Source organism: Chelonoidis abingdonii, chromosome 1, assembly GCF_003597395.2.
Source record: "Chelonoidis abingdonii isolate Lonesome George chromosome 1, CheloAbing_2.0, whole genome shotgun sequence".
Taxonomy (NCBI): Eukaryota; Metazoa; Chordata; order Testudines; family Testudinidae; genus Chelonoidis; species Chelonoidis abingdonii.
Window position 1 is genome coordinate 1,756,133 of NC_133769.1, and position 23,908 is coordinate 1,780,040.

The 23,908-nt window shown below is 41.8% G+C and overlaps 1 protein-coding gene across 1 annotated transcript; it reads right to left on the bottom strand.

Annotated features, from left to right (window-relative positions):
* Positions 1-361: 361 nt before the first annotated feature.
* On the bottom strand, positions 362-23,558 carry TMEM209 (transmembrane protein 209). Its single transcript, XM_075063621.1, has 15 exons — positions 23,542-23,558; positions 17,808-17,947; positions 17,634-17,692; positions 14,544-14,675; positions 12,324-12,562; positions 11,715-11,919; positions 10,835-11,010; positions 9,705-9,776; positions 8,415-8,511; positions 7,340-7,465; positions 6,703-6,800; positions 4,784-4,898; positions 4,595-4,692; positions 3,641-3,714; positions 362-2,498 (listed from the first exon to the last, which is right to left on the bottom strand). Exons 2-15 carry the CDS (start codon positions 17,945-17,947, stop codon positions 2,444-2,446), a joined length of 1,686 nt encoding a protein of 561 aa, XP_074919722.1. The 5' UTR covers positions 23,542-23,558; the 3' UTR covers positions 362-2,443.
* Between the last annotated feature and the right edge of the window lie 350 nt (positions 23,559-23,908).

Here is a 23,908-nt window from a genome sequence, read left to right on the forward strand (position 1 = left end):
ACGAGATATGTGTAGTCTTCAGAATGGAAGACAGATCTACTGTCTGCCTTCAGATACCCTTGAGCTTCAGTGAGAACGGCAAGCACCAACATGAGAATGATTGTTACCAGACTAAACCAATTTCCTTCCTACCTTAAAATTACTATTTGAGTGGCATTTATTTATCAGTTCTTTGCCACCTATCCTAAGCAAAACATGTCACATTACTGTTACTCATTGCTACAGATGAACTATCATGCAAACCTGACAATGAATTATATAATGTGGAAATAAGTCTCAAACTAGATGATATGGGGTGTGTAAACAGATATTTGGGCAACAAAATATGCCATTTGTTATTGCACAAAACCACACACAAATGTTTAACCAGATGAACCCATTTAATACAGGCACCAAATTAACCATTGTTAACAGTCTGATCTCCAGGAAAAATTCATACCTCCCCTTGGGGAAGTTGTATCTTTTTCAAGATGCAGTTCTGACAGACAATGGTAGTAAGTTCAGCTCATTCATTAAAAAAACCAGTCTAACTGAGATAATGAATGGTAATTGTGCTGAGCATAGTAAACAAGGACACATTTCCAAACCCCTCCCCACCTGCCCTTGTCTAGGTATGCAATCCACAGTTCAGTAAAAAAACTGAACACAGTACAAAAGAGTGTAGTCATTGTAAAACTAATACAAATCGTGTGTATTCTTCACAAGTCTAGCCAGCCAGCTCTTTTTTTGAATCCTGGAGAAATACTTTTAGCAGGATTCCACAGAGCATCATCGTTAGTAGTTTAACACAGTGACATTAAGGTCTCAATGTTCTGGTCATTGTGGGTTGAAAGGTAAAATTAAGTAGGCCACTCGGCCTTAACCTCATGCCTTATGACAGGAGACAGAGAAACAGGAGGACCCTTAACATTACCCTTCTAAAATTGTTCCCACAATATTTTTTTTTTTTTTTAGAACCTATAAACACACTTTTTTAAAATTCCCTGGTTATCACGATTTGCAATGGATCCTTATTCCCTGTAGGAAAAAAACCTTGGCAGACATGTAGGAATCCATTTTGTTTAAAACAAGTGTAACTCATTTTTTTCCAAGGAGCAACTAGTCTACATTGCAGAGCAATTGCTTATATAAGTGTAAAAAAAAACACGGGTTATCCAGGGACACCCCATCATTATATATACTTGTAGTAAAGAGCAAAACAGGACTCTTCTCCAAATAAAGTGTTGGCTGGTCTGAGGATCTAAAGTGACGTGCCTCCCATAGAGGATAGGAGTTCAAGTCATACAGTTGATTCTTGCTTCTGGGTCATTGCTATCTGCCCCAGGCAGGAAAAAATAGCAGAGCCTCAACTCCCTCCAATGACTAACGCTGGTCAAGTTGCATGTTGGTCCTTGGTTATAAAGAAATTCACAGCAATATGGGGCTATATGGGGGTGGAGGAGAGGATGTCTCTTTGGACTCCTAGGACATCCTGATTTAAGTGTAAAATTTGTTCTTATGCAGAGACACTGAAGCTATGTTCCATTTTAGAGTAAATTTTTACACAGCTCAAACACCTCTAAAATAGGGGATTAATACCAGAAATACTAATGTGAGAACTTTTTTAAAAAAAAAATGACATTAGGGCAAGACTTCAGTTGCAGTCAAGACATCAGCAATGTTCTGCTGCCCCAAACACACTCAAGTTTAAAATATATTGGGTTATTTTGTTTTTTAAAAAAAGGTCCATAAGAATATAGCCTAACTGGTGTGTAGGATCTGAAGTTTTCTTTCACTTACATCTTCAGTGCAGTCACTTTAAAAGTGTGGTGGTGCCACAAAATCCCACTACACTGGCACTCCAATGATGGTTAGCCACAAGCCTTTCTGCATAAGCCAAAGAGAATCCTGGTTATGCGGCATTTCCTAGTGCTTGTGGATCTTGTACTTGGCCACACTTGCAGTGACTGATTTTTCAGGTGGCAGCACTTAAGTAATAAGTACCAAGCAGCCATGTACAACCTTAGTAGGGCAGTCCAAGTTGCACTGTAGTATTCTACCCTGCCATGTAGATGAGATGGGTTCACAATTCATTTCCCAAGCTGGTGGGGGTACCATTGAGCCGCTTCTAATTCAAGTATCAGCAATCATGGCCTCTGGAGGGCAACTAGGCCAGAAGACTGGTGAAGGCTTCTAAAGTAGGGCTTGTTAAGGTAGGAAGCTGTAAAGAGACGTCTTTGCGCAATAAAAGCTGGTAGGAGTATTTCAATGCTGGAAGCATGTTCTCATGCGAACAGTGTACTGGATGTAAACGTATCCTATGTTCACAAGGATATCACAATAGTACATCGTTGTAGGTTTATGTTCAAGGCACAAGTGTAATAAGCTACTCAGTTATGTCAGAGATGCACAATTGTTTCTCACTATGTGAAGGTGGAGGCCATCCTCAATGAACCATGATGTACTAGTCTCCCAAGATCCACAGAACATTCACTCCTGATAAGCCAAGATTTACCCGCCTGCAAAGACAAAATCATAATAATAAAATAACAGTAAGTACAAACCTACATTTAAAGCAAAGTTTTGTTATAAAAGAAAGTTGCCAGGTCAGGTTGCAAGCTCCTGACTCCAACAGTTCTTTCAATCCCTGCCAAAGGTTCTTTCTATTTAGGAGTTGCGCTTCACTATGAACAGAGTACAACCCCACAGGAATTAAATGGGAAAGTCTGGACTTCACTTTTCTGCCAATGTAGGCACAGTTGCCCAATACGGCATATTCAAAATTTCTTATACTGCTCCAAAAGCAAAGATTAGTGGCTAATGATGGCATCTACTTATACCTATATTTCTCGATGGCAGTGGATTTCAGGCCAGGAAGTAGCCAGGCAGTGACTAAAGAGGCCAATATTCCACAGTTTGTGCTCCAAAAGATTGTCAGCCTGCAAAAAAATTCAACTTTTTTTATGCACCTAGAGGCTTATATAAGTACAAGAAGCTTTTAAAAACAAATTTGCATTTCACTTTAGTGTTCTAATTTTCTTTGCTTAATCAATTTGATACTCTTTAGAACTCCCATAATTTAAGTGCCCCATCCCAGATTTCTGTACGTCATAAGGGTCCATGATTCCCCATAGTACGTTTTTTTAAGCGCATTTAATTGTCAGTCCACATTTGCTGCCCTGAATTAGTCTTTTTAGAAACTGAGGAGCTTGATTTTCCCCATGGAAGTTCAGAGTAAAGCTCTTGTGTTTGAAGAGCTCATCCTGAAATGAAAACTTTTTGCTGTTACTGGAAAGTGAAAGTAGAGTCAGTTTTTTAAGGCAGATTTATATCTTAGTTCATAAGGAGAAAAGGGCCCTCACATCCCTGTCTCGGGCTTGAGGAGGAAGAATAACGTTCTGTATTTCTGTTAGAAATGCAAATAGCAAGTTTTAAGTTATTTAACATGAGAGTGTAGGAGGCAGCCAAAAGAGAGCGTTGGGGGGAGTGAAAGAAATAGGATGTTTGCAGACCAGCAAGAAATTTGCCATACAGTGAAGAATACAGATAGTTTCTGCAGGAACTTAAGATCAGTCTACATGCAGCTAAACTGCTTATTTACAACAGGGAATGTTACAAAAGCCTGTACTACATGCAGGGATTCATGGCACTCTATACCTACCCGAGCATCCCAGATTCTTTTGTCTTTATGATGCACAGGAACATAAGCAAGGTATGGAACATGTTGTTTCTGCCCTGAACGCACGGGAAGGAAAGAGGGTGAAGATTAATTAATACACACAGTATTCAGTCTGAAAGTTCTGCATAATTTCTTATTTAAAAGAAAACCCTTCACTTTCTGTCCGAAGATTTTGTGTAATGTTGCTTTGTACTGTTAAACAGCTGTCATACTCCACACCAGAAGTGGCTGCACTTAACTAGCAAGATGTCATTATGGAGTTTCTATGCTGACCTGAAAACTGCTATAGAAGAGAAACCATTACCAAAGGAATAATATTATGGTCTTCTTCACCATAATGAACCTCCAGGACTTAAGTTAGTTTTGGGACACTGCTTACATCCTTCAGCTGGGCAAATGCAAAAAAAGAGAGAATTTATTAGGCTGGATTATGACCTTCCACTCTTTTAAGGATTAGAGGAATTGACAATCATTTCTGAAACTAGGGCTCAAGTTTTGACAGGGATCCAACAGCATCACTTTAACCTTTTGATTCTGAGAATGGTAATTTTTCCAACACAGACTTTTGCTGGAAGAGACACAAGATCTGTGGCACTGAAGAATTAACACAGACCTCTGGGGTCTTTATTTATTTATTTTAAACACTAGAAACTTACCAAAAGAACATGCAACAAGGGGAAGACACTGCCTTCAGTACTCTACTGAGGCTCTTTATGGTAATGGTTTTATTCAGTAGCAACTTACTTGCCAAGGGCTATGACTAGATCAAGGTAACATGTTGCCTTGTACATTGCACTGACCTTTGCTATATTCAAGGACAATTTCCCTGTCAATAAACCTGACTGCTCAAAAAAGCTAACCAATCAACATCAGTTAGAGTTTTCAGAATGTATGTAGCTTTCTTGAGGTATCAGAAGAAAAGCACCATGTTCATACCTTGGGTAGATTGTAGACTTGGCACTGGTAGATAAGCTCATAGTGGGGAGGGTTGATGGTGCTCTGGTGGATGCAAATCACATTCTCATTTGAAACATCTATGAACAGAAATTTAAGAAGTAATATGGACATAAAGGACATGATCAAGCAGTCCATCCCAGCAAACAAAGGGACCAACGATGCCAATACCTGGCTTATCTGGTGTTTGAATGAAGTGTTGCGAGGTAAATGTTTTGCCATCAGGATACTTTGGGTGAGGAGGCAGCCTGGAGTCAAGGTAAGTGCAGAACACATGCATAATGATCTGAAGAAAAAAATATATCAGAATTTAGTGCTCATCAGACAGATTGTAGAACCAACTGCTACAATAAAGAGGTTAATCTTTACCTGTCTCAGATACTCGTTACAGAATCCAAGGGACAGTGAACCTATTGCCGCTTTGACTGACTGCCAGTAAATTTAAAAAGGGACAAAGCAGTGGAGTGCTTTAACCACTTTCCTTGGTGGCCCAATGCTTGAAATTGGCCAGAATATTTATGTAAGATGTTGACAAGTCAAGGTTCATCTGTCAGCTGAACAACAAGACTTCAGCCACAATGCGGCATATCCATTCCCTTTCTGAGATGGCTCTATGTCATTGGCTATACAGAGGCTCAGACATGCAGTGTTTTTATCTCTGCACCTCAAAGCGAAGTTGCAGAATTTAGTAGCGAACATGGGCCCCAAACCAGAATATTTATTTTAATTCCTTCCCTCCTCCTCATTAACTTGAAAGGTTTGATAGAGATTGACAGATTCAAACCAAGCATGGTTTAGCAACAGTATACTCACACATTGACGTTTTTGTAAAACTTAAGCCCACCTCTCTCAGTCTGAACAAGTATGCCCTACACACGGGGAAGAGTGCTAGAACCAGTACAGAGTGGCAAGCAGATAAAATGAAACTCTACCTACTGTATGTTAGTGTTAAATGTATACTCAGTATTAAGGTTCTTACAGTAACATTCATATTGCATAAACTGCAATTTTGCATTTGTTGACTTTGGTCTTGAAGTTTTCAATTTTAACATTTCCTCAATGTATATTGAATATATTTTAAACTAGTAACTCATTCATCCTAAGCTCCTATTAACCCTTGATTTGTGAGAATCTATCTTCAATATAGTCGCCAATGGCATCTCATCTGGCTGTTTGTGGGAGGGGGAAAAAAGGCTCAATTACAGGATGTGATGTTCTACCCCATGACTGAGTGCTTTCCCTTAAGAACTTGCAAGTTACCACTTGACTTAAGGCAAGACTTCAGCTATCTTTTCTTGCAGAGACAGCAAGAAAAAGAAATCCTCAGAATTGTGTCACTCAGCTATGTGTCCTTATTCTTTGTATCTATGTCGTGTCAGTTTTCTGACAACAGAAGTAATATTTTATTTCACTATTTTCAAGTACGTGTTACTGTTTCTGGTGAGAAACACTTATCCTCTGGTCTCTCAGGTTGCTCGGCTGAGCCACACTGAAAGTCTCTCTCTAACTAGATTATTTACTCCTCGGAGTTAGTCATTTAGGATTTCACAGCAAACAATATTCAATTAAATGGGCACAAGGCCACTCAATCCATGTTTATTATTCTTTCATGTCTGTTCACTTTGCAATCTGATTTGGAGAACTGAAATTAGACATTTAATCAAGGTGAAGTCATTTAATAATTTGTTCCTGTATTAGGAATTATTTTACAGAAGATTCATTTGAATGCAGATGATTACTTAATTGTGTCCGAATGTAGAAAAACAACTGCAATAGAGAGGTCAGAGCAAGTCAGGCCACACCCACTAAAGCTATTAAACAGGCATTTTAATTATGTCTAAATAAGAGTGACATAAGATTAAGATACATAACATTATTTTTGTGATCTATATGGGGCTAGATCTGGTTTGCATAATTCTACCAAGTAATCTCATTAAGTGCAATGGGATTACTTGGGTAAATGAGGTATGCAGGATTTAGATCATGTTCCTCAAGAGATTCACAAGCTGTATCTCTGCTTCGTATTCCTACTACTAGCACTGAAAAATAATGCATTTTAAGTCTCATCAAACACAACTACGCAAACTTACAGCAGAATCAGTGGGCAAATCAGTATCCCATTTACGGCCCTTGAAGTCCCCTCCTCTGTTCCATCGGAATGAGCTCATGCATCCTCCCTGAGAAAGTTCTAAAGGCAACAGAGTTTATATGAAGTTTTTTTGGGGCAAGGCTGGAGATGGAAGTGGAAGAAGGAAATCTATTATGTCTGTTTCAGACATCATGCATATTTATGATGCTGCATACATGAGAAATGCATGCAAGAAACACTTGCAAAGCAAATTTTAAAAATCACCATCAGGATTTAAAAAAAGATTTAAATCCTAAAACTCATTTTTATTTGGAATTAAATCAGGGAGTGATAAAGTAGTAAGAGAAGAGATTGATTACATCCAACAATAAGCTTCCAGAACACATTCAAAAGGTGACAAAGCTTTTGTTTTAAGAGTATTGTAAATTATATTAAGATCCCACATCATTAAGTCACTTTAAACAAGAGTAGAAAATTACAAATACTTGGGTCTCCGCAGGCATGAAGGAGGTGCTGCTTTTCAAGTAGTGGAAATACACAAGTTTCAAAGGTCTTGTTGACAGTGTTCAACATCACTAACACTTGACATATGAGAACTGTAATGAAGCACATTTTAAGTGTGCATGATGACCATTTACCTTTGATCCTTTCAACCAAATATTCCTGGTTTGGTGTAAGGTCCAGGTACTGCACTATAGTGTTCAGCGTGGGGATGAGTGGAGCTTTAACAAGAGCGGCTTGTTTCAGACTGCTAATACTGGCTTCTGAAATACAAAAGAGCACCAGTACATATGATCTACAGCCATAGCAGAACACTGAACATCCTCACCTACTCAGAAGCTCATTCACAGACTATTACAAAGAAGTGACACATTCTGTTCAGCTTGCTTGCCTGTTGCACTCTGAGAAGCTGGGTCCTAGGAATAGTTAGCACACTACATCACTACTGATGTTGTCAAATACCAAATTCTGATCCTAGAGAAGTTTACTTCTATGTTTACTTCACTGGGAGAAAGATTGGGCCTGTATTATTTACATCATCATAGCATACAAAACATGCTAGGCACCACACATACAGGAAGACAGTCCCTGTCCTGAAAACCTTGCATCCTATGAGACAAAAGACACTTATACTGGTGGAAAAAGGGGACACGACAAACTTTCTAGTGTTCCATTTGACTAAGTATATAGCAGATTCCTAACTGCCTCTCCATCTAGCCATTATTAGTTGGTTAATTTCTCATACGTGTCACAGCAGAAGTGGGTTTTAAGGAGAGATTAAAGCTTAAGCAACCTACAAAACAGAAGGCCAAATTCTGCTCTCAGTTTGATGCAACAATGCAAATAAGTGGAATTACTTCAGATTAAACGCCAGTTTAACTGAAGATAGAATCCAGGCTAGCAGCTATAAGAGCGTCTAACAGTTAGAGATCAAATACCAGGTTATCATCTTATTAAGGGATTTGCCTCAGGAGGCTCAATTGGAATGAACATAGTCCTCTCACTGATGCAGCTGTAACAAGGTTCCTGTGTTTTCTGCAATTCTGCACCTGTGGAAGTTGCTGTATAATCCAAGCTCTCTCTCAGAAAAAAAAACCTGTTTCTAGGTCTTAACATTGCAAAGAACACCCTTTTCTGTCTGGAAGTTTTCATCCTGAGCACAGGTACTAATGAGAACTGAACTAAATCAATTACAGTATCTCCATACAGTACCTCCAATCTGCAGCTCTGGACACCCCATTCTTCTCAGCTGAGTGCTCACAGAATCAATCTCTTGCACAAGCGGCACTAAAATAGTCTCGTTAATCCACTAGAAGAGGAGAGAAAGGCACACAATTAAAAAGATAAGAAGGAACAGGAAGTCTATGTGAAGTGTTACTATACCCTAATCAGTATCTGAATTACTGTTATGATTGTGAAGTAAAAAAGGTGAACAACAAACGTTTAAGGAAGCAGAAGAGATATACAAAGTTATTAAGTAAATAGACTATCAGGTTATGGTAGCATTTGAATGACTATTAAAAAAATTCAGTGAGTGAGTTCTAGACAACATTTCTAGACCATGATACAGACTTTTTGGATGGCGAGGGGAGTAATGGTATGAAGAGCAGTAAGTCATCCACCAACAGTTAATTTATGCTTGCATGTGTCCATAATTCCCACAGTCTGTTTTAAGGAAGAAGGATGCCAATAGAAATATATTATTTGTGAACACTTGAGCTTTTCATGGATATTATTGACTTAACAAACAAACATGCCTGGGGAGCGCCATGAACTCCAACAAGCGGTGTGTTGGAGTAGTTTGTTATTTGATTACCTAATACTTTTACCTTGAAGTGTAGTCAGGTCTGCATTAGCAACAGCAGAAACAACAAACAGTTCTTACGTCAGGATTTTCATTCTAACTTTTCAGCTGTTCAGACCTTTTGGAAAATTTTAACCTTGGGGATGGGATTTTCCATGCTTCAGGTCAGCCCAGGTGAGTTATTTTGAAATGTTTGAGGAAAACAGAGTCAGCAGGTTGAGTTGTGGAAAAGGGAAAAACAAGTCTTCCCATTTTCACTGGCATGAACTTTACAATTTGAAGTTTCCAGGATGTCATAGCACAAAAGTCAGCAAGTGCACGAGTTAAGGTTGAACGTTTAAACTTAATATGGCCCTTTGTGAGCATGCTTTGTGTTAGTTGCTAGTTACACAGCCATATGCTAATCCTCAAATACACTCTGTAGTTCTTTCTATAACCTTAGGTACATATGTGGCAACTCGATTTCTCCCCTCTCCCACCATTCTAATATAATACAATTAGATCAAAAAGCAAGAGTTCTGTTACAAATCAAAGATCATTAAGGAAGTATTACACACTACCAAGTTTATACCATAACTCAGTTCCATTAAGGCTGAGGCAAATGATGATGTTCTCATGTATTTTCTAGTTCTGAGTTCCACAGAAATAAGGACAGGATACTCAAATATTAGACTCTAAAGAACAATGATAGGACTTACATTTCTGAACTTAGCTGTCCATGAGTCCACATGATTGAGTAGTTGTCGATTCGTTATCACCCTCAACCAAACCTAGGTAAAAAGTTAAGTAGTTTAAGAGACTTATTGCAAAGATATAGGAACACAGCTGAACACAATGTGGCTTTTAGAGGCCAAGCCATTTTATTGATACTCATTACAGCGTGCCCATCATAAGGCCCAGCTAGGTTTTAGAATGGTCGTCTCTCACAGGGCATTTCATGAGGACTATATACCAGTTAGTTAAACACACCAAGTCCAGATGCACTATTTTGGTACCTAGCTATTTGTATTCGGATAAAACTGGTCTAAGCTAGTAGGATTTCTAGAAAAGGTTTAAGTTAATGGAAAGTTACACTAAATCAATGTGCAGGGTAGAGAAAAGGGGTAACATTTAATGAAAAGACAGGCAAGTTAAGAGCTACTCCTATTGGCCACACTAAAGTCAGATGTGCGGTACTCTTCTCCATGTGTCTCACAAAATCCACTGAGCATGTACAAGTGCAAAGGAGGATTTTCAATATATGTTCAGCTGCTTGAAATCCACTAGATGCAGTTAATTGTTACTGTTACAAACACTTTTATCCATAGTATAAAATGACAGAAGAGAGGATTTTTCAACATCACTAAGTCCAAGAACGCAAACTACCAGTTTTTGAACTCCAGACTGAACTACTCTATCTAGAATTGTTATATATTACTACATAATTAAGATGTTTGTGAGAAATTGGTTAAGACAGGAAAAGGTTAAATCTGTGTTTACTGTTTCCCACCACTGCTCACAAAATGAATACTAAAACCATAAAATTCTATACAGCAGATATATCCAGAAGTGTTTGGTCAGAAGTAACTTTTTTACCCCAAACAAATCTATAATTGCCCTCTACTGGTGAAGGTAATGTACAATAAACTAGTTCAGATTGAAGTTTGGAATATAAATTTGTAGCAAGAAAATATTTTTCTAAATTATATGAAGGCAATTCAATGCTATGGGATTTATCCCCTCTCTTTCCAGTAATGTGAATGGAAGACACACCCAAATCCTTGCAGAAGATTGCAAAATTCACAACTGTATCTTTTTCAGTCCTGATTCCCTTGAGTTTTCTATTTACCTCTTCTGCAGCTTGCTTAGAGCTCAGATCAGCTTCATCTTTGTGCGCTGATGGGGCTTGGGACCTGCAGGCCAGCTGGTACTGGAACTTCCTCAGCATCTGTGCGTAGTCTCCCATGGAACGGCTGTAGTTCCAAAGACTCGGACTGCTGGAAGGAGAGCTGGAATCTGAACTCCCTGAAATTATCCATTCAGTAAACAAATAATTACTCCATGTTGATTGACAAACAGTTTTTAAGCAGTGCGAGGTTCCTGTACAGATGACAAGTCAGACCTTTTACGCTTTGACTGGAGGGACGCCGTCCACAAGTTGCTATGAACCCAAATGCCAAACTCAGTCTATGTAAAATATTATTAGTCACGGTCATCTCAATAATAAAAAGTGTCTTTTCAAGACACAGATCATTGTAGATTACTTGGCATCTTGATCAGAGATGCCTTCTCCACAGGCCACACTTCTTGTCAAGATGAAGGCCCTGGCTCTTTACTGTAGGCCAATAAGTCCTATACAGATATAGTTTGTCATTTATAGACATCCATGAGTTGTCTCCAGAGTGTCAACAGCGGTACATTTCTATCTATACCACAAGGCTTTTATTCTCTGGAAAGCTTCCCCAAGGCTTCTGTGGTGCAAAGGGCTGTAGAAGTCATGGAGCTCTGCTTCACATCTCACTTAGACTATTCAGTAAAAGACTTAATTTGTTCTGCATCAGCCTTCAGATTGTGCCTTCTACAGGATGGATACTGTGCAAATGACTTAAGTCCATTTCATTAAGATTGACACATCTGTGTCTACTTATATGAGAGGAACTGGAATACCATCCCACAAATGCACTTATAAAAACCAATAACTTTTAGACCAAACAGAGCTACTTACTTACCCAGCTGAACTCGATGTTGCTTCTCTTCTTCACTTTGAAGGAAGCTGTCCAGGGACTTTAGGTCTGTCATATAGTCTTCTTTGCCAATAGGGGAGTTATACACAGTTGGCGAAGAACGGTACCGAGACCTCAGCCCGCTGCTTTCCACTGGTCCAATGCTGGTGGGGTACGGTGAGCCCCCAGAGGAGGGACTGAAGCTGGATACCTGTGGGGAATAGAGTGAGGATTGTGTTATTTTGTAAAGCTGGAATTCTACTTATTAGTTTCAATTTGTAAACAAAATTAATGTATTTATCCAACTTGTTACTGCATTGCTAGTTACTGTTAAACTAGACACTACTTTGGCTTTAGTATGTTTCAGTTGCTGGCTGGTTTATTTAAATTCTTACTGCATCACCCGCCAGGTGGTGCAAAGTGAATAAAATCCTATCACCAGTGGGAGATTGGAGAATTCCTGTTGGGTAAAATTTTACACCTGCTGTGCAAAAAGTGTAAATAAATACACAAGGTGCAAACTACTGGAGAATCAGGTTCTGCAGTGTAGGGCACAATACAAGCAATCTAATAAGCAAATTCCAACTTCTTACATTGAGTTATCAAGGCTATTACCTTACTGTAGTTGCTGTTTGGTGAGTAGGTCACAGCAGTGCTATAAGAACCGCTGCTGCCTGACAAAGCCTGTAGCTGGGGGCTGTACCCAGTCATGCAACCAGTGGCAAACTTTGGGCTGGTATTAGGTGAGCGAGATGGGCTGTAACTCAGCACGCTCTGACCCAGGATTGGAGGAGAAGGTGTTGAAGAAGGGACTTTCTTTGTCACTAGCTCACGGGGTGGAGTTGTTTGTACTGCTGTAATAAAAAAAAAAAGAAAAAAAGCAGAATTAGGGCTGAAGGAGCAGCAGTCCAGATTATTTTTCTTAATTGTTATTTTATTTCTTTACTATCTTAAGAAAATCCTGCACTGAGACGAGAAAAGGAGATTTGAAAGAAATCTCAGAGCCATAAAATTTAGCAGCCAAGTCACAAGCACAGAAATTAGAGCTGTGACAGAGTAAAAGAATGGTCTTGTGGTTCAGGAACTGCACTGCCACTCAGAAGACTTGGGTTAAATTCTGCCACAGACACAGTGTGTGACCTTGGGTGAGTCACTACACCTCTGTGCCTCAGTTCTCCATCTGCAAAGTGGGAATAAGAATACTCTCTTTCTTCCACCCTTTATCCTACCTATTTGGACTGAAACCACTTCAGGGCAGGGATTATCTTACTATTTGTTTATATACAGTCTAGCTCAACAGGGTCCTGATTTCAGCTGGGACCTGTAGGCACTTTACTATTACAAAGATAGCAGTATACACAAATAATAACAACACACATAATGAGAGACCTATTAAGTCACCTCCAGTCCTTCCCTATGGTCAATGCAGGAACATTTCCTACTCTTTATGAGGTTGTTCCTTATGCATGGACCCTGCTGTTTTAAACCCCTTGTACTGTGCCTCGATACAACAGCAAGAGAGTGCTTTGCACAGAGCACTATTATAGGTATATCTAATATAAAATGTCTCTAGTAAGGAGCTTCAGTCAGGTTCTTTGGGCAAGTTTCCCTTTTTAACTTCATTTTATTAACCTTACCTATACACATCATCTTCAAAGAGTTTCAATACTCATGAAATGATACATTCCCTTCATAGTTCAGTCAAGTTACACATACTTGTTTTAATCTTTGCACATAAATCAATCACACTACGCCACAATCGTTACTGATGTTTTTCTATGCTCCTGATCTTTATTCATGCTTTCCTATGAAGTCCCTCCACCCTGATGGCATTTTTCTGCAATTAGAGGTCAGATTGGTTGAGTGTGATAGTAGTGTACTGACATTCCACATTTGGTACAAAGATGGAAGAGACGTTATGAACCGTTCAGATATATGCATTCATTTTCAGATGTTGGAAGCAGTGATACAAATCCATAGATTAAGGACAGAAGGGTACATGCGATCATCTAGTTTGACCTCCTCACACTGGCCGTATCAATTAACCCAATTATCCCCATGCCAGCGGTTCTCAAACTTTTGTATTCGTGACCTCTTTCACACAGCAAGCCTCTGAATGCGACCCCCCCCTACAAATTAACACTTTAAAAAAAATTATATATATATATATAAAACCCTATTATAAATGCTGGAGGTGAAACAGGGTTTGGGGTGGAGGCTGGCAGCTCGTGACCCTCCATATAATAACCTTGCGACACCCTGACAGGTCACGACCCCCAGTTTGAGAACCCCTACTTCTGTTTGACTGAAGAATATCTTCCACAAAGGCATTCTGTCTTGATTTAAAGACATCAAGAGAGGAAGAATCCACCACTTCCTAGTTGGTTCCAAAGTCAGTCACCCTCACTGTTAAAAATGTGTCCCCTATTTCTAAGTTAACTCTGTCTGGCTTCAGCTTCCAGCCATAGGTTCTTGTTATGCCTTTCTCTGCTGAAGTAAAGGGCCCTTTATCGCTCAATACTTTCTTTCATGAAGTTACAAGTACACAGTAATCAAGTAACTTCTTGATCTTCTGAATTTTCATTCCACTTCACCTAGTTACCCCATCTGCAGGGAGCAGTAAGGTGAAGTCAATCAAAATGCTCTCTCAATCAACACTCCTACCCTTCAAAAGTTATTGACTGCATCTCTTTTCTTTTTCTAGACATTTGTGTTTGTTTGGAGGCCCATGCCACGTTGAGACCTATGACAATCTGTTCAGAAGGTTAAATATTTACAAACTCATTTATAGACACCATTTTAAAGAGTGCTGCCAGAGATAATTGTCAGACTTACATGCATTCTGAAGCCCAAGAAGGGTCTGCTGTCCAGGACTCATAACTAAGCTAGTTGGTGCAACTGTGTATTTGAAATACCTCCAGAAATCAAATAAGGCATTCAGACTGAACAAAGATGCAAGTGCAAGTTCTAGAACAGAAAAACCCAACACACATTATTTTAACAAGTTAGTTCTTTATATTTTAGAGTGTTCTTAAATTGCTCACCATTTACAAAAATCAATAACTGTTAACATCTTATACTGTATGCAGTGTTGTTGTAGCCCTGTTGGTCACAGGATATTAAAGAGACAAGGTGAGTGAGGTAATATCTTTTATTGGACCAACTTCTGTTGGTCCACTAAAAGCTTTTGAGCTTACAGAGGTCCAGATATTACCTCTCCACCATGTCTCTTTGACTCTCATGTTGTTTTCCCACTCTGCTGATATGAACAATACCATGGTAAAAGTTACTGTATATTCTTTGTACCATTTTGGAAAGATGAATTATTCACCAAAACTAAATTAAAAAAAAAGTTTACTAAAGTACAGGCAGGAAGTCTCCCAAACAGTGAGTGGGGCTCTGGACAATCAAGGTGCTAAAGGAGCACTCACGGAAGACAAGGCCGTTGCTGAAAAGCTAAATTAATTCTTTGCATCAGTCCTAACTGCAATGGATATGAGGGAGAACCCCACATTCAAGTCATTCTAGCTAAGTGACAAGACTGAAGAATTGTCCCAGACTGAGATGTCAGTAGAGGAAGTTTGGAACAAACTGATAAATTAAACAACAGTAAGTCACCAGGACCCAATGGTAAATCACCTAAGAGTTCTGAAGGAATTCAAATATGAAATTGCGGAACTACTACTGTGGTATGTAACCTCTCTCTCAAATCAATCTCAGTACCAGATAATTAGAGGATAGCTCATGCAACGCCAATTTTTAAAAAAGGATCCAGAGGCAATCCTGGCAATTACAGACCAGTAAGCCTAACTTCTATGCCAGGCAAATTGGTTGAAATTATAGCAAAGAACAAAATGATCTGACAGAGAGATGAACATTATATGCTAGGGAAGAGTCAATAGGGCTTTTATACCGGGAAATCATACATCACCAATTTATTTAGAATTCTTTCAGGAGGTCAACAAGCATGTGGACAAGGGTGATCTAGTGGATATAATCTCCATGGACTTTCATAAAGCCTGACAAGATCCCTCACCAAAAACTTTTAAGCAAATGCAATCAAGGGATAAGGGAGGTCCTCTCATAGATCAGTAACTGGTTAAAAGATGGAAACAAATGGTAGTAATAAATAATCAGTTTTCACAATGAAGAGAGGTAAATAGCAGGGTCCCCCAAGGATCCTGTGCTGTTCAACATATTTGTAAATGATCTGGAAAAATGGGTGACCTGTGAGGTGGCAAAATTTGCAGACAATACAAAACTACTCAAGATAGTTAAGTCCAAAATAGGGATGTAAAACGTAAATTGTGAACTTAAAGATTAAAATGGTAACCAAAATAATTTTAATAGTTTAAACGGGTACTTTTAACTAAACTGGGTGATTAGGCAACAAAACAGCGGATGAAATTAACTGTCAATGAGTTCAAATGCACACTGGAAAACATAATCCTAAGTGATGAGGTCTAAATAAACTGTTACCGCTCAAGAAAGATCTTGGAGTCATCATGGATAGTTCTCTGAAAATATCCACTCAATGTGCAATGGCAGCCAAAAAAAACCTAACAGAACGTTAGGAACCATTAGCAAAGGAACAGATAAAACAGAAAACATCATAATGCCACTATATTAATCCATAATACATCAACTCCTTAAATGCTACTTGCAGTTCTGGTTGCCTGATCTCAAAAAAGGTATATTAGAATTGGCAAAAGTACAGAGAAAGGCAACAAAAATGAGTAGGGGGTATGGAACAGCTTCCATATGAGGACAAATTAAAAAGACTGGGACTGTTCAGTTTAGAAAAGAGACGACTATGGGGAGGGGATATGATAGAAATCTGTAAAATCACGAATGGTATGGAGAAGGTGAACAGGGAAGCGTTATTTACCCATTCACATAATGCAAGGATAAAGGGTCACCCAGTTAAATTAATAGGCAGCAAGTTTAAAACAAACAGAAGGAAGTACTTCTTCACACAATGCACAGTCAACTTGTGTAACTTGTTTCTATAGGATGTTGTGAAGACCAAAAGTGTAACAGGATTAAAAAAAATTAGATAAGTTAATGGAGGATCCACAGCTATTAGCAAAGATGGTCCGGCACATATTTTATGCAAGAACTCTGGAGATAGGTTTAATATACTTGAGACTAATATTTTAATCATACAAGTGAATTAAAAAAAAATATCACATAAACAAACAAAGGGCTGCTTTATAAGCTTCACATTCTTTAGAGGAAGTAAATTTTGGAATCGAGACCAGCTGACATCTCTAAAAGTTACAAGTGTAACTCCACCATTTGCAAAAACAAGTTATGCCTAAAGGGCTGGAAGTCAATACCAAGTTAGCTTAGTTTATATTTAGTTTAAATAGTGTTATATTTACATATCAACATGCATGACATGATGACACATCACTGAGTTTAATGAATGTGAAGCAATTTCTCCTAAAGCTGCGACATGCTTTCATTTTCATATCATCCCCAGGTTCGGAACAACCTACAACTCCCTCTCCTCAACCCAGCCTTTTCGAAGGTTTGCTATCACTGATCTCTTACATGTCTATTCCCACCCTTCATTTTCATCCTTTGTTAGTTTCATATCTCTCATTTAGATGGTAAGTGTCTTGAAAAAAAGAGCTTTGTCTAACCATTACATGAAATGTAAAGCACACCTATAGCACCACGTAAAGCCTCAACACACATGCAACTTGATCTAAGATAACAGATAAGCCTTTTTTGCTGCAAGTTTGTCACAGGAGATAATCCCAGACAGATCCAAACTGGACATGGAAAGTCAAGTCCAATTTCTGTATGATCAAAAAGCGGGTTAAAAATTTTCAAATACCGACATAAAGAAAACAAAAGGATTGAATTTAGATGCTCTTTCCTCACATAAGTAAACCATCACAAAGTACAATCACTTACCAATATACCACAGTGGCCAGTATGTAATGTTATAATATGAACTTATCAGTTTTCCAGTCCTGAAAGAGAAAAAAAATTGAGTTGGCATCTCTCTGACCCACGGTACATGGAAACATCTAGGAACATAATGATATCTTTTTATTGATTAAATTTTAAAACTGTTAGGGAACTTACATTTCAGTATAAATCATGCCTGCAACTGACACATTAAGGAGTCCCCAAGCCAAAACCACTTTCCTGGCTTCAGTCTCTTTTCTCATCTTGATGGTTCTGTCAATGAGGGAAGTAGCTGGACTCTGTTCCCCCTGCATCATCTATAAAGACAGAAGCATAGGGAAAGACAAGAATGGAGATATTTATATAGTGTCGCTCTCCTTCAGCACCAGACTGAAGAAATGTTAAACAGTCCCTAGGAATTTGCATTTAGGGAGTTAATTTCTCGTTACAAATTAATATTTAATAGTAAATAGCATTCAGTCCTTTCTTTGGGGGTGGGCGGAGGGGAGCTTTTTTTTAACATAGCTCCTTCTGTGAGCATTCTCTACTCATTAGGACCATAATTAACACTGAGCTACTTTTACCATTTGGGCATGGGGAAGGAAAAATCTACCCACACAGGACGGAGGGCCAGATTCTCATCTCACTCCAGTTTTACAATAGAGTTAGTCCTAATATGTACTAGGTAACAAAGCAGAATCAAGTTCAGACTATCAAATTCCTGGAAGTTCATATTTTTCACATTACAGACATGCTTAAAGGACACCTTTACCCCCAGCTTTTGTGGATAAAACATGGGGGATGGCAGGAGTCACATGGATTAAGTAACCACTCAGTACCTTTTTGAAAGCTACTGTCCTTTAGTAAGTGATAGGCAAGATTTTTTCCTCTTCTAGTCTGTGTGGAGTCATAGGGATGAGAGACTTCATAAGATCCTGCAGTCCTCCTGTACAGACACTTCCCTTTCACTTTAATAAGTACTATTCTACATACACTGCTGGACTGAGAACTGGCTAGTGCACTAAAATACAACCTCCATGGTGGATAAAAATCAATGATTTTTTTTTAAATCTGATTTTTTTTATTTAAAATTGGATTTTTTTTATAAAATAGGTTTTTTTTCCTCAAAAAGTATCTAGATACATTATAGCTCAAAGATACCTCATCACGGAACAGGGATTAGACATTCTAATTCTATAATATGAGACAATATATTCATGTCATGTTTAAGGAAAGTTTTGTAAATGAGTTTCAGTAGTTCACGGATTAGGGACCCAATTTTATGGGGTTTCACAGGCTTCTGTATAGATTATTTAGGTTAATCCTTCTATCTACCCAATGGGACTCGGTGCTATGATACCATCAGAGATGCTTAGTTTTGCAGTTCTCAGACTCTGGATTTGTGTCTCCAGAGGCAACATGCTTGTTAACAGCAAAAATGTTTTTAAATAAATAAATAATATATAGAGGTGAGAAATAACAGACCTCAACTCTTGTTGTCCCTCTACAAATTTGTGTACACAGAGTCAATCCCTTACCTCTCTCTAAAAGTGCAAAGTTTCAAAAAGTTCAATGAATAGAAGATTGTTGGGGGTAGAATAGATTTGGACAAGGAGCAGAGGTTTGGAGATAAATGTGAGAAGCAAGGGACATATGCTTGTTTTGTTAAAATATATGTTTACTGCTGAAGAAAAAAATCCAGAATACTTAACGTTGTTTTAGTTAAATAAAACAATTTAAATGTCTGTCTGGTGATGTTCTCCTCCTAATACAGCATGGCAAGAAAATCCTCCAAATATTAATGATTAATCTCTTGAATTGGAGATAGTTCACCTCCCAATGACTTCATAAATATCTGCTTCAATTACCTTTGGTAAATGAAATAACCAAACAATCATTCATTTTCTGATATAGCTTTAAAACTAATCTGAAAAGTTTTCAAAATAAATCACTGTTTAAAAATGTATAGTGTGTACCTTCTAAAAAGGAAGCCCACACCTTGAGTTGTGAAGAATATGTATTAAGGTTATAACAACCAACAAGAATGCACTTTTATGTGGAAAACCATGATTAAATCGAGTCTTCCATGATTTAAATTAAATCCACCCTGACCGTCTCCATAGCTCACTATGTCTGCGCATGATATTATTGCTATACTTTGAAAATCTAACTAAGCATAATTAACACCCGTAACCCTCCACTAAAGTCCTACAATTGCCTGCTTAAATATCTGTTATGCTCCCATTCAAAGATGGAGCATATAACATGTAGAAACTGGGACATATGTGTTCACAGAACTGTTATCACACACCAGTGAATCAGATTAGTTGCATCTTAATGGTAAAATACGTGAACATTTCAGACAAGCAGCTTCACACTTTCTCCCATGCTGCCCCTAATGCTTGGGAGGAACTCTGAATAAATATCCTCAAACAGGGCCGGTGCAAGGATGTTTCGCGCCCTAGGCGAAACTTCCACCTTGCGCCCCCGCCCCCGTGCTCCTGCCCTGAGTCACCCCCCCGTTTGTGGCAGCTCCCCACCCCCCAACCCGGAAACACCCTCCCCGCCCCAGCTCACCCCTGCTCCACCTCCTCCCCGAGCACACCATGGCTGCTTCACTTCTCCTGCCTCCCAGGCTTGCGGCGCCAATCAGCTTAGGCACCACAAGCCTGGGACGTGGGAGAAGTGAAGCAGCGACGGCGTGCTCAGGGAGGAGGCAGGGCAGGGGTGAGCTGGGGTGGGGAGTTCCCCTGCATGCTGCCCCCCCCTTACTTGCTGCAGGCGGCCCTCCCCGCACCCTCCTGTCCCAGCTCCCTCAGCCTAAATGCCGGCAGTGACTGTGACGGCCAAAGATCTGGCCGCCGCAGTCGCTGCCGAAGAAAATAGCGCCCCCCAAATCCTAGTCCCCTAGGCGATCGCCTAGGTCGCCTAAATGGTTGCACCGGCCCTGTCTTCAAAGCTATTTTATTGTTCTCTTTCAAACTCTCCTTTGCCATGATGCCTACATCAAACACTTAACAAGTTAGGCTGCTGGCATGCTGAGGCCACTGTACATCACACTGACCAATTTTGTCTCAGGGCTGGTCTACTCTTGAAACACTACAGAAGCACAACTATAAGCTTCAGCATAGCCACGCACTAGAGTGACGGGAGGGGTTTTCCCATGACCATAGTTAATCCCCTTCCTGAAAGGCAGTAGCTAGGTTGATCTAGTACTGTCTACACCGGTGGTTAGGTCTGCTTACCTACATTGCTCAGGGGTGTGGATTTCTCACCTCTGAGAAACGCTGCTCAGTTGACTAAACTTTTAAGTGTTCCCCTAGCTTGCTGTTTCCTCATACTCCCCGGTCGGTCTGTATCTATGTATTATCTCTTGTCTCAGACACTTGCTACAGCCACATAAGGGCTTTTTCCATCACTGTGGTAAATGCACCTCTCTGAGGCAGTAACTAGGTTGACAGAACAAATCTTCTGTCAACCTAGCGGCATCTACCATGGGACTTAAGTCAGTTTACCTACATTTAATTTGAGCAATATAGCTAGGTCGACTTAAGTTTTCGGTGTAGACCAGGCTTTAGATTGTAAATTCTTTGGGGCAGAGACTGTCTTTTTGTTCTGTTTATACAGCACCTGACATAATGGGGCCTTGGTCCATGACTGGGACTCCTGAACGTTATCTACGGTAATACACATAACTGTAAGACAGTGCTTCCCATTTCCCAGAGTTGGCCAATCTCCAGGACACTCTTGGGATGTGCAGATCAATTGAGCCCCTCTGTACTACACGGCTGTATCTACACTAGGGACATTGGGTATCAGAGGAGTAGCCAAGTTAGTCTGGATCTGTAAAAGCAGCAAAGAGTCCTGTGGCACCTTATAGACTAGCAGACATATTGGAGCATGAGCTTTCGTGGGTGAATACCCACTTCACCGGACGCATGCAGAGGCTGTGTGTAGACTGGGGACGCTAACAGCCGGTGCCCTTTGGCGGTAGATCAGCCCCACTTTACTGGGGGCACCCAGCACAGAGGCTGGGTCTACACTAGGGACATTAACAGCCGGAGCCCTTTGGCAGCAGATCAGCCTCACTTTACTGGGGGGTGCCCAGCACAGAGGCTGTGTCTACACTAGGGACATTAATGGTCGGTGCCCTTTGGCAGCAGATCAGCCCCACTTTACTGGGGGTGTCCAGCACAGAGGCTGTGTCTACACTAGGGACGCTAACAGCCGGTGCCCTTTGGCGGCAGATCAGCCCCACTTACTGGGGGCACCCAGCACAGAGGCTGTGTCTACACTAGGGACATTAATGGCCGGTGCCCTTTGGCAGCAGATCAGCCCCACTTTACTGGGCAGCACAAGCTGTGTCTACACTAGGGCATAACGCCGATGTCCTTGGCAGATCGCCACTAAGGGGTGAGCCAGTGCTTCACACAGGCATGGGCGTCCTTTGCCAGAGTGCCCCCGGAGGTGCACAGAGGCTGTTCTACCACTGGGACATTAACGCCGGTGCCCCTTTGCAGCAATCAGCCCCACTACGGGAGTGCCCAGCACAGGAGGCTTGGTCTACACTAGATGCTACGGCCAGTGCCTTGGCGGCAGATCAGCCCACTACTTGGGGACACAGCACAGAGGCTGTGTCCACTAGGGACACTAACAGCCGGTGCCCTGCGCAGATCAGCCCCACCTTACTGGGTGCCCAGCACAGAGGCTGTGTCTACACTAGGACGAAACAGCCGGTGTCCTTGCGGCAGATCAGCCCCATCTTACTGGGTGCCCAGCACAGAGGCTTGTATCCTAGGGACGCTAACGGCCGTGCCCTTGGCAGCAGATCAGCCCCACCTTACTGAGGCGCCCAGCACAGACGCTGTGTCTACACTAGGGACGCTAACGGCCTCCCTTTGGCGGCAGATCAGCCCCACCTTACTGGAGGTGCCCCCACAGAGCTGTGTCTACGTAGGACGCTAACGGCCGGTGCCCTTTCGCAGATCGCCCCACCTTACTGGGTGCCCCACAGAGACTGTGTCACCACTAGACATTAATGGCCGGTGCCCTTTGGCAGCAGATCAGCCCACCTTACTGGGCGCCCAGCACAGAGCTGTGTCTACACTAGGGACGATAACAGCCGGGTGCCCTTTTGGCGGCAGATCAGCCCCACTTTACTGGGTGCCCAGCACAGAGGCGTGTCTACACTAGGACATAATGGCGGTGCCCTTTGGTCGGCAGATCAGCCCCACTTTACTGGGGTGCCCAGCACAGAGGCTGTGTCTACCACTAGGGCGATAACAGCCGGTGCCCTTGGCAGCAGATTCAGCCCCACCTACTGGGTGCCCAGCACAGAGCTTGTCTACGCTAGGGACGCTAACGGCCGTCCCTTTGGCAGCAGATCAGCCCCACCTTACGGGCGCCCAGCACAGAGCTGTTCTACACTAGGGACGCTAACCCGGTCCCTTTGGCGCAATCAGCCCCACCTTACTGGGTGCCCAGCACAGAGCTGTGTCTCACACTAGGACATTAATGGCCGGTGCCCTTTGGCAGCAGAATCAGCCCCACCTTACTGGTGCCCAGCACAGAGGCTGTGTCACACTAGGACGCTAACGGCTGCTGCGGCGGCACCAATGTCAGGTATGGACCCTCACGAGGGCCGGGCCCCAGCCCCCACTGGCGGACCGCACTCGCCTGAGGGGGCGTGGCCGGTGTCTCCCCCTATCGCCCACACGCGGGAGGCACACCGGGTCCCACCACCAGCCCGGGGCAATGGGGGGCAAAGCCTCTCACCCAGCCCAGCCCCAGCCCCAGCCCCTCCCCTCCCCCTCCCTCCCCGTGAGCAGCCGGCTCGTGCTCCACAGCGGAGAAGGCGGAGGGCGCACACCCCCCCCCAGGCGTGGGGGCGAACCCCCTCTTCCCACACTCACCCGCCCGCGTGAGGAGTCGCCGCCTCAGCTGTCACTGCGCATCGCCGACACGCGCGAGCCGCCCCGAAGCGAAGCCTTCCCAAAGGAGAGGGAGGGCCTGTCCATGCGGGTCGGGAGACGGCGCCTCGCGCTTCAGCCGTTTGCTCTCTCCCCCCCTGCCTCTTCGCTGTGCCGTTTTGGCGGGAGCGTTGTGTGAGGCGCGATGGAGGCGCGAGGAGCCCGCGCATGAGGCGAGCCAGCTACTTCCGGGCCGGCCGTGCCCCATTCACTAGCCCTCCGCCACCTCCCATCCCCGCTCCTGTGGCAGCAGGAGGCGCGGCGCGTGGCAACGGCTGCGTGCCACGTAGGTTGCCAACCCTCCAGGAT